Raw genomic sequence first — 12,372 nt, 5'->3', positions numbered from 1 at the left:
AAGCACTGTTGCCATTAACCATTTTGCATGCATGCTTATGAAACATCAACTTTTTCCAATTTAATTTTTGATGTAAAAGGCTGGAATCAATATTAAATAAATATAAATAGATTACATATTTATAATCTGCACTTTTACATAATTATTTCGAATTATTTTCACAATTTTTCAAACCTTAATTAGGTATTTTTGCATAAAACTGTAAACGGTCAAAAATTAGAGCACAAAAGTTTACTAGGCAAATTTGTCTAGTGAGAGAGCGATCAGCTGACACGTTCTTACGGAAAAATCAAAATTGTTTTGATTTCTACGTTCCGGGCTACGTACGTACCGGCGTTGCACGTCGGTGAGTTTTCGTTTACATTGAACACTCATAAGATAGGTCGTGTCAGCTGACACGTTTTTGGTACGTACGTTCGTGAGTAACTGCCGCATTATTCGTTTTTGTCTCCCAAAGGACTGATGGAGATAAAGAATATGTGTGAAGCAAGTCTCAATTAAGCTATTCCGCGCCCATGGCGGAATCATACAAGGTGGCAGCATGTTGACATACCTACAAACATAAATAAAAGTTCCATGTACATACTTTGTTTTTGTAAATCGATGGACTAATATCAAAATCGTACTGCGCCGGAAGTTGATGTATCAAATCAAATAAAAAAAGTACAAATCAGCTGTCCCGTGCTGCCACTTTGTATAGCGGCGACCACTGCTTTAAATATGCTTTTACTTTTGAAATGAGTTATATATATATGCTTGTCAACTCACTTATGCCCAAACAGCGACGATCAGAGATAAAGCACACCTTAACATTGTACAAAAGGAAATTTATTTACAAAATGTACCAAGTTAAAACAAAATCTTCTTTCGGTAAAAATTCGTTAGGCTACAACTTTCCAACAGTACTTTAGAAAGTACCATGTTGATTTTTGAAAGCGTAATTTAATTCTTTTAATGTATGTACTTTAGACAAGTAAAATGTATTTAGAAAGAATCAAATGTACTTCAGAAAACATCACATGTACTTCGAGTGTAATTTCGACAATATCAGACTTATAATATTAGCCGTGTTTTTTTTTTTTTACATCTATAGACGTTTACGCTTAAACTTTATATGAACAGCTAAGCGTCAAACTTTAAATACACCTCTGAAATTGCTGTGCATAAAATTTGTAGTAATAAATTTCAATACGCATTATACTCAGATGAAATATGTGTCTATGTTTACCCTCTACACTAATTCTATGTATTCTATGCGCGTCCACTATTCATCGCAACTGATTCAGCTATATGTTATACATTATGGCCACCAGAGGTTTGTGTCTCCGATTTTAGGTACACTCTGTTCTGTAGCTAGTTATTTAACCACAGCCGCTAGATGGGTCTCCTAAGCATTATCTAAGCGAGGATAAAGGGGAAGTTACCTACGAACGTACGTAGAAAAAATGTGTCAGCTGACACGACCTATCTTATGAGTGTGCAATATAAACGAAAACACACTGACGTTCAACGCACGTACGTTCGTAGCCCGGAACGTAAAAATTTAACCAATTTTGATTTTTTCCGTAAGAACGTGTCAGCTGATTGCTCTTTCACAAGACAGAGTTGCCTATTAAATGTTTTGTGTGCTATGTTTGGACCGTTTGCAGTTAATATACAAAAGGGCCTATGGATTGTTTCAAATATTTTTGAAAAATCTCGAAATTATTATATGAAATTGCAGGTTACAAATAAATGAACTAGAAATTCCTATTCAGTATTTGTTTCTGCCATTTTGTAATTGTAATTCCAAAAGCTGATGGTTGCATAAGCATGCATGCAAACTGGTCAATAGCAACAGTGCTTTGCTGTAAACAATACACACACAAATATGTTATGTACATGTACACAGACGCACACATTGATTCCTAAGGGCTTGAGGGTTCGGTCAAACGTGTTTCGTATGACAAACGTCCGTACGTACGGCACACGTCGGTGAGTAACTCCCGCATAAGCGTTTGTTTTTTACGCGCAAACGTAAACGTATGCGCTTGTAAAAAAACACGGCTATTATTAAGAGTACTCGTTAGACCTTGTTCTGCCCGAAAATTGTGTTTTTTACATTAAAAAATTGGGCCTCCTTTTCCCTATAAACTCTCTATGCCATTCTATTTCACTTTATCTTCTTATCATTGTCCATCCTTTCCTCCATTTATCTTCCTGCCACTCCTGGGCCGATTCCCTCACCTACTACCGCTCGAATGCACAATAGATCTACACAAAGGTCGCAGTGCTTCCAGGCCTAATAATAATGACTACCGCTCTCACTTTTATTCTCATTGTTACTCCTACACCAAATCTGCAGGTACAGCTTTTGAAATCGCATTCATCTTTACATATAAGCGATAGATAGATAACTGAGACGTTGAGAACATGCGTAAAAATATTTTGACAGATGGCGCTTTGTAGCCGCCGTCGTGAATGTAATCAGGCCTATTATGTACATACATAAGTAAAGAGTGCGATAAAGGTTAGGCCTTAGTGGGAAGCTCATCAAGAGAAGAATGGAGTCCTACACTCGGAGAGGCTCGCCACAACCGGTTTGTGAATAAAGCGTTTCCTGCTTCCACGTAACAAAAAAAAATACTATACCTGGCTAACTTTGTTTAAATACATTTTGCTGATTAAGTATTCGTCTTCACTAGCGCTAATGCTCTGACCATAACTGTTTAAACTCAAATTTTAATCTACCTGAATCCATTCGCGAGTATACTATATATGTTTTACATACATATGTACATACATTTATGTATGAATAACTCAATAATTACAATGTCAACGATTAGTATCTGGCAGTACATCTTCAAGTGAATACATTACAAACAAGTTTCAGCTAATATTTTAAACAAATAAAAACTGTCACTAAAATGTGCAAACTTATCTTGTATGGTATGGAAGTCAGTCCACCGACGCGCGCCGTAATTTTAACACTGAAAGCTTTAAATGTTCCATTTGAATTTAAAATAGTTGATTTATTTGCTAACGAACAACACACCCCAGAATTCCGTTGCATTAACAGTGAAGGCACAGTACCGGTGATAGATGATAATGGTCATATTGTCACAGATTCTCATGCCATCAATTGCTATTTGGCTAACAAATATGGTAAAGACGAAGGCGATTCGCTCTATCCAAGAGATCCAATGAAACGATCTGTGGTCGATCAACGTTTATACTATGACATGGGTGTGGCTTTCGAACGTATTCTACGTGCTACAGCAAGACCGATTTTACAGGAAAATAACTATGAAATACCTCAATACAAGATCGATAATATTGCTAGTGTTTATGAAACAGTTAATAATTTCTTAAGGCATAAACCCTACGTCGCTGGAGTTCATTTAACCATCGCTGATTTTTCATTGATAACGACGATAATCTCGATGGCGGTGTTTTTGGAAATTGACACTAGCAAATATCCGAAATTATCTACATGGATGAAAAATTTGGAAAAGTTGCCATACTTTAAGGAGGCGAATAGCAAAGGAGCTGTGGAATTTTCCGATTATATGAAGGCTAGGAATCTGAAAATTGTACCGTGAATGTAAAAATTATTAATCATTGAATTAAAACAGATAATACTTCACACACAACAAAAAGTTTATTTCTGAGCGTGAGGAATTAAGTTACGAGATATTAGGGTTTTTTCTTTCTAGAGTAGGTATGTTGTTTTTTTGTGAATATGTCTTTAGAAATGTTATTATAATACTATGTACAAACACACACCAAATTGGCAATTTATACCATTTGGGCAATTTATTACGCAATTTATCATATAATAAATTGTCAATTAAAAAAAATTGCGTAATAAATTGTTTCAAACTGCAAATGCAACCTTGCAAAGTGTGTTTATTGAGTAGATTTAAAGGTCAGTTACGCAAGGCTCAACTATCCTCGTGTTCCAATGGTACATGAACCAGATACGGATAGAGATTTAACATGCAAATGCAACAACAATGTGAACACAAAAAAATTTCAAGATTTTATGTTTTCATTCCATTCCATTCGCCTAATACCAACACGCACATTTTGACAGTCTGAACAAAGGTATGTTGTTGCTGTATTACTATTAGCCGTGTTTTTTAACACGCGCAAACGAAACGTATACGCGCGTTTTTTAACACGCGCGTATACGTTTCGTTTGCGCGTGTTAAAAAACGCCTATCTTCGCTTAGATAATGCTTAGGAGACCCATCTAGCGGCTGTGGTTAAACAACTAGCTACAGCAACAGGGTGTACCGAAAAGCGGAGACGCAACGCTCTGATGGCCATAGGGTATAACATATAGCTGAATCAGTTGCGATGAATTGTGGACACACATAGAATACATAGAATTAGTGTAGAGGGTGAAACAAAGACACATATTTCAGTTACATCTGAGTATAATGCGTATTGAAATTTAGTAGGACAAAATTTATGCGCAGCAATTTCAGAGGTGTATTTATAGTTTGTCCCTTAGCAGTCAATATAAAGTTTAAGCGTAAACGGATATACGCGTGTTAAAAAACACGGCTATTGTGTAAGCTAAATTGAGTTGTATGAACACCACTCAATTTAAATCGAAATTGCCTCAATTTATTTTTCTGTTTGAACATAGTATAAGCTGGCATTCAATCCACATACAAAATAAAGTTTTTTTTCAAATTTTTTAAATCTAAATTCAAAGTCTGCCAAATTTTAATGTCATTATAGGTAGCTAAAATAAGTAGTTAAAAGTCATCATCGCGGACGCACGGTGGTACATACTGAGTATTTTAATTTATAGTGTTATAAGTATAGTACATATGTATAATATATATTGTATTGTATATGTGTTTTGTGTAAGTATACTCAGCTGGAAGATTTACACCTGCGTGTAAAAAAGAAGCAAAACCTTAATAGCAGATGGATTCTTGCTAAAGACCTTAAACAATAGTTTTTGTGATTATAATTGTTTTTTTTTTTGTATGTGTAAACATCTTTGTTTGGGGGATACATGTACAATGTAAATGCAGGTATAGTGTGTGGTACGCCGGTCACGTAATCGGCGACGGCGTGGCCGGCGCGCCGACAAAGTCATCGGCGTAAGCCTCTTAATTGAATGGCTGGACTTCAGAGTATTACATTGTCCACAACTAATGAATATGTAAACATACTGCTGACGTCAATGGTATCTTTGACGATCTGGAAAAATATAATTAACTTGCGGATGAGTATCTGGGAGGCTTGTAAAGCGAAAATTAAAAAAAAAAATATTTTTTGAAAGGTTTTGTTTATATGTATTTAAGGAAATCGACGTTTCGGCCAATTCGGAAAGATCCGCAGTTTTTGCCTCAAAATCTCGCGTATTGTTCGGACAATTTCGGGAGTAGCTCCTTGCGGAGAGAGGGAGAAATACTTAAAATGGTCACATTTTATAGCGTAGTTTCACCGAAGGCGATGTTCTGGGCTAACTCTAATACCCGTCGTCGGCACGATTTCTTTAAATCATTTGTGGCTACATGCTGGTCACGCACAAAGGCGACTTACGGTTGCTATCAATTATTTGCAATTTAACAATTACCATCAATGCTGGCTTATTGTTGGTCGCGTCAAAGGGCGCCTTCAGTTTTTCGGCTGTTTCGAGAAGCTGCACGGATTCTTTTGTCGCGCTATGCCTCCGAACTACACCAAAAAAACACCTTGAAACGTTAAGGAGTAACTATTCGGCCAAGGATGCCGCTCTCTAAATTATAAGCGGTCTAAGTGGATGTCATTGCGTAACTCATGGGTGAAAATCGTATAACCCTTGGAGCATCTATGTACATAATTTAAACCTTACAAGGACCGTGAAAAAAATTTTAAAATGTAGACCAAAATTTGCAGACGTTTGTGTTCGACACATTGACCTCAATAGTCTTCGTTTCCGGCCTTATGATATAACAGCGCATTATGGATGACCGCCTTCAGTTTTCAGACTAGTTATACTATCCCCTACGTTAAGCTAGTAGAACACCCGGTCATTTATTCGACTGTCTTGAGAAAACTTTTGCTTCACCACTTTAAGTGTTCTTGCGAAGGACAAAGCCTAACCTGGTTAAAAAATGTGCCTACGTATTCAAATTTGTAACAGGAGCCGTCACGTGTTGGTCATATTTAAGCATGGTTGATAGGCTATATCCAATGTGATTCACTACAAGGGACTAGTTGGGGATAGGGCCGCCGACTTTAGGAAATGTCATACCGGCAGACTTGGATGTTGAATCATGAAGTGTGAAAATCAAAATTAAGATTTCAGACGCTATTTTATAGTTCAGCAAATAAAGTGATTTTTCAAACCCCTCTCATACGTGTTGAAGATATATGCAACTTAAGTGTGAGCTGAGAATCATTTCAAATGAGAATTTAAACCACTGGAGCCTACTAAAGGATTTTGCATCACTGATTTCGCTTATTCTTTCAGCCAATCGGCATATAAAACTCTGCACCTTTTTTGGGTAATTTCCTTTTTTTAACAGCTGGAGGACAATTTGAAAATATGTTTGACTTGGGACATTTATTATGCGAAGCGTTTAAATTTATTATATAATTTTTCTTTAAGTGTTTTGTTTAAATAACTTGGTGAATTCGGTGGTGCGAAATCCGTGTTAAGCTGGCATTGAAAGCGCCTGTTTTCTCTAATAACTTTTTAACGGTTAGAAAATGTTAAATTTCGCAATTGGATTTTTATAACTGACAGTGATGCGCATCCCTTGATACCCCTTTCGACCATATCGGACCAATTTTCGAGATGAACAATAAATGGCAAAGACAGCCTTAAAAGAGCAGAAAATATAGTAACGCGCCGAACGCCGCCGTCGCGCCGATATTTTTGACATTCCGCAGCGGCGTGCGAAAAACGTCGCGAATCGGCGGCGTATATCTCTAGTATGCAGTAGTACAGAATGAGAGCGTAAGTATTATAATCACTACACTGTAGGACTAACAATGTCTCGGCCTCTAAAGATAAACAATTAGCTAATATAGCTAAACAAAATGCAAATACCAATTCGGCTGCAACAACAAATCAGCCTCTAATTGATTTGTCTTTGACAAACACATCCAGTAGTGACTCTCAATCGCCTGCCATGCAAAGCAATAACACTATGACTGCAAAGAATGTGATGCCGTTGAAGTCTGCCAGTGAAACTGTGCCTACTTATGCTGACGTCACTATTATGGTGAAAGGTAATAATAAACAATCTGCATCTGATAACGTTGCTTCTGCCAGTGAGACCGTGCCAACTTGTGCTGGCGTCACTATTATGGATAAAGGCAACAATAAGCAATCTACATCTGATGACGTAACTTCTGAAATTAAGACAAACAAATCCAAGAAGGCTGCTACTATCGTTGTAGGCAGTAATGTAAATGCTGATCTTAATCTAGCTGTTCGCCTAAAATGGTTACATTTATCCTCATTCAAGCCGTCAGTTAATGCAAGTGATATCATCAGTTATGTATCAAAAAATGCGAATATTTCGCCATCTCTTATTCATTGTTATAAGTTAGTAAAGAAAAACACAGATTCTAGCTCGTTAGTAAGATGCAATTTTAAACTTGGGGTCTCGACTTCAATCTATAGTAAATTACTAGACTCTTCTATATGGCCAACTGATGTTAAAGTAAAGCCGTTTCGTTTTTTTCAAAAGTGCAAAGGCCAAACGCTCAACCCCTAGTAAATAATCCGCAAAATTCAATTTTTAATAATGTAAATATTTACTACCAAAATATCTCGGGGATGAGAACTAAAGCTAAGGATATTTTCTTAGTCACTTCGCGCTGTGAATATGATGTGTATGTCATAGTTGAGACCTGGCTCAACAATGATTTCTTTGACGCAGAATTTTTTGATACTACTTTGTTTCATACCTATCGTAAGGATAGGGATCCAATCAAAACGGGATGCCAAAGAGGTGGCGGGGTACTAATTGCCGTAAGACGTACCCTCCTTTCTTCTTTCGTTCAGCTCCCCAATACTGACTCGCTACTGGACCAAATGTGTGTCTCTATTTGTGGGCTGTTTGGAAAGCTGTTTATTTGTGTTTCGTATATTCCGCCTTGTAGTAATGAGTCTCTGTACTGCGCGCATGTGAATAATATTTTTGAAGTTTACGAAAAAAATGTAAACAGTCATTTTTGCGTTTTGGGTGATTTTAATATGAACAGGGTTGTTTGATCAAAATTGCTAAATGACAATCTATTAACACCTATGAATGTCAATCATCAACATGAAATATATTTTTTAGATACTCTTTTTAGTGCCAACTTTGTTCAGATTAATTCATTTGTGAACCAGCTAAATAACATACTGGATCTTATTTTTGTCGATGAAAATTTAATTTCTCACTTATCTGAGTGTCAATTTCCTATCTGCAAATCGGACATGCATCACGTACCCTTATCTTTATTATTAAAATTCATTGAATTTGTACCTAACAACAATACCACTCAAAATACTCCCTCCTACAATTTCAAAGATGCAAATTTTGATGCACTCAATTCGAGTATTGCTGAAATTGACTGGAAGTCTATTTTCTGTGCTAAAAATGCCTCTGAATGCTTTGAAATTTTTCTGCTGCAGTTATCTGATATATTTAGTAGAAATCTCCCCCTTCTTCGAAGCAAAATACATAAATTACCCTGGTACAATACCAGGTTAAAAAAGCTTAAAAATCTTAGAAATAAGTATTTTAAGTTGTACAAAGTATCCAACGACTTTTCATTTAGAGATCGATATTTATTATACATGAAGCAGTTCAATGTGCTTGATAAGTTTTTATATAATAAATACATCTCCCGTTTCGAAGAGGAGTTAAAGCAAAATCCCAAGGCCTTTTGGAACTTTGTCCGTACAAAAAAAGGTTGCTCCAATATTCCAACCTCTGTCAATTTTAATGGCATTAGTTCAAACAGTTTAGTGGAAACAGTGAACCTTTTAGCTGATTTTTTCAAATCTAGTTTTGTTGTTGACTCTAATATTTCTGATGTTAGGGTTGGTTCTGATACAGCTAATTCCTTGGACTTTGGCTCATTATTGGTATCGGAATCAGATATTATTATTGGCATCTCGTCCCTACAATCTTCTTTAAAAAAAGATATTGATGGGCTGTCTTCTTTTTTGGTTAAAAAATGTAGTAGTTCGCTATGCGTGCCGTTGTGCCATATCTTTAATGTGTCATTGTCCACTGGCGTTTTCATTGATCGATGGAAATTGGCTTCTATTACTCCAATCTTCAAGTCTGGAAATAAGAGCGAGGTAGCAAACTACAGGCCAATCTCTAAACTATCAACCTGTTCAAAACTGTTTGAGAAAGTAGTAAAGGAGAAGTTGGCTTTTGCTATTAAAGGAATAATCGATCCATGTCAGCATGGGTTTGTTGCGTGTCGTTCAACAGTGACAAACTTAGCTGTTTTTTCGCAATACTGTGTTTCTGCTTTTAAGGATGGGTATCAAGTTGATACTATATATACAGATTTCTCTAAGGCGTTTGATACAGTGTCCCACAAGATACTTCTTCAGAAACTTGAGTACATTGGTTTCCATTCAGCTTTTCTGTCATGGTTAAAGTCATACCTGACAAACCGAATTTTATTTGTTGAAATCGAGAATATGAGGTCGTATGAGTTCTTGGCAACCTCTGGGGTGCCACAAGGTAGTATTCTCGGTCCAATCTTATTTGTTATCTTCATTAATGACGTCGGCTTATATTTAAAGCATTCAAATTATTTACTTTATGCTGATGATTTAAAACTGTTTAGGCGTATCACCACTGTATCTGATGCATTGCTCCTACAGAGAGATTTGGATGCTCTTAATGTGTGGGCTTTTAATAATCATCTGAGACTTAACAGTAGTAAATGTTGGCATATAACGTTTTCTAGAACTACAAGTGCGCTTACGTCAACATACTATATCGCTAATACATATCTTGCCTCGGTCAAAGAATTTCGTGATCTTGGTGTCATTTTCGACTCTTCGTTCACTTTCGTTAACCATGTTAACTATCTTATACCAAAAGCGTATGCTAATTTAGCGTTTTTACGGCGTTATGCGAAGGATTTTAAGGACCCATACACTAGGAGTATATTGTATAATTCATTAGTGCGATCTAAATTAGAGTACGCCTCTATCATATGGAATCCCATTTACAGCACTTACTCTGCTAGAATTGAAAGGGTTCAACGTAAATTCATTCGATTCGCCCTCCTACCCCTTCATTTTGTTAATCCCCTACCACCTTATATAAACAGGTGCATGCTTATAAATGTTATGCCACTGCATGTCAGACGCTCAGTACAACATTTAATGTTTATTTACGATATTATCTCTGGCACTATTGATTGCTCAGCTCTGTTGGAGCAGTTAAATTTTCTAGTTCCTAGTAGATCTCTACGCTCTCATAATATATTCTACGGTGAAGTTCTGAGAACCAATTACCTTAGCTTTGCCCCTCTCACAAGAGGTCTCGAAGAGTGTAATAAAATTTCCAGAATGTTAAATCTTGACTTTGCAATGCCCAGGCCTTTGTTTAAGTTACGGATTGAGTCTTACTATCGAGAAAATTTATCTCATCCTTGAATTAATTAATTTTAGTTGCTTAGTTTTAAGTTAATTTGCAAACTTGTAAATCTAGTCAGTAAGGTTTCTGCCATTGACTCAATAAATATGAATATGAATATGAATATAATGTTGGAGCATACCCTGCAAAAATCGCGATTACTCCATGCATGCATGTATGGAGTACTCGCTATGGACCAGCCGAGTACTCCAAAATTAACCACACTTCATAGAAAAAATATGGACCAATTAACATTGCAATGTCCTAGGACCGGACCATATACTCCAGCTCCGCATTACATCAGAGTAATCCATGGAGTACCCACAGTCCAATAAACATCGTGTAGTGATTACAATCGTTAAAAACGAGCAATGATCGGCTTACATCATGTTCGTGAAGAAACATGAGCTGGTCCATCGCTGCATTACAGTGGAGTAGAATGGTAAATACTCCAGTGGACCACATGGTGCAGGGTAGTTCATGGTAGAGTTGATATGAACTAATCACACAGCAACTCAAAGCAAACATGTCACCTACACAAAAAAAGTCCCTAAAAACGAAGAAAAAATTGGATTGATTTTCCGGCATAGAAACGCTTACCTCAAGACAAGTAATTTTCTCAAAAACTGCGATGTTTTCTTTCCATGCTTATAGGAATAAATAAAAATGTAAAATATTGTGAGAAATATTCAATCAAATCGTTAGCTTAATGTGAAAATGTGCAAAGTCACTTTTTTTATACTCAGTTGAGCAGAGCTCACAGAGTATATTAAGTTTGATTGCATAACGGTTGGTTGTACAGGTATAAAGGAATCGAGATAGATATAGACTTCCATATATCAAAATAATCAGGATCGAAAAAAAATTTGATTGAGCCATGTCCGTCCGTTAACACGATAACTTGAGTAAATTTTGAGGTATTTGATGAAATTTGGTATGTAGGTTCCTGAGCACTCATCTCAGATAGCTATTTAAAATGAACGATATCGGACTATAACCACGCCCACTTTTTCGATATCGAAAATTTCGAAAAACCGAAAAAGTGCAATAATTCATTACCAAAGACGGGCGTGGCACCGCCCACTTTTAAAAGAAGGTAATTTAAAAATTTTGCAAGCTGTAATTTGGCAGTCGTTGAAGATATCGTGATGAAATTTGGCAGGAACGTTACTCCTATTACTATATGTAAGCTTAATAAAAATTATCAAAAACGGAGAAGGACCACGCCCACTTTAAAAAAAAAATTTTATTTTTAAAGTAAAATTTTAACAAAAAATTTAATATCTTTGCAGTATATAAGTAAATTATGTCAACATTCAACTCCAGTAATGATATGGTGCAACAAAATACAAAAATAAAAGAAAATTTCAAAATGGGCGTGGCTCCGCCCTTTTTCATTTAATTTGTCTAGGATATTTTTAACGCCATAAGTCGAACAAAAATTAACCAATCCTTTTGAAATTTGGTAGGGGCATAGATTTTATGACGTTAACTGTTTTCTGTAAAAATGGGCAAAATCGGTTGATGCCACGCCCAGTTTTTATACACAGTCGTCCGTCTGTCCTTCCGCATGGCCTTTAACACGATAACTTGAGCAAAAATCGACATATCTTTGCTGAACTTAGTTCACGTACTTATCTGAACTCACTTTATCTTGGTATGAATGAACGAAATCCGACTATGACCACGCCCACTTTTTCGATATCGAAAATTACGAAAAATGAAAAAATGCCATAATTCTATACCAAATACGAAAAAAGGGATGAAACATGGT

The 12,372-nt window shown here is 36.3% G+C and overlaps 1 protein-coding gene across 1 annotated transcript; it reads left to right on the top strand.

Annotated features, from left to right (window-relative positions):
• Nucleotides 1–2,822: 2,822 nt before the first annotated feature.
• On the top strand, nucleotides 2,823–3,638 carry LOC137246923 (glutathione S-transferase 1-1-like). Its single transcript, XM_067777955.1, has one exon. The coding sequence runs from the start codon at nucleotides 2,907–2,909 to the stop codon at nucleotides 3,579–3,581; it is 675 nt and encodes a 224-aa protein (XP_067634056.1). The 5' UTR covers nucleotides 2,823–2,906; the 3' UTR covers nucleotides 3,582–3,638.
• Nucleotides 3,639–12,372: the final 8,734 nt, after the last annotated feature.

The sequence above is a fragment of the Eurosta solidaginis genome, chromosome 3, assembly GCF_040869045.1.
Source record: "Eurosta solidaginis isolate ZX-2024a chromosome 3, ASM4086904v1, whole genome shotgun sequence".
NCBI classification, from domain to species: Eukaryota; Metazoa; Arthropoda; class Insecta; order Diptera; family Tephritidae; genus Eurosta; species Eurosta solidaginis.
The sequence above is the reverse complement of the archived record's forward strand: the minus strand, read 5'-3'. Positions and strand labels throughout refer to the sequence as shown.

Coding starts and splice junctions, on each gene's coding strand:
- LOC137246923 (XM_067777955.1), top strand. CDS start 2,907: ATGTGCAAACTTATCTTGTATGGTATGGAAGTCAGTCCACCGACGCGC.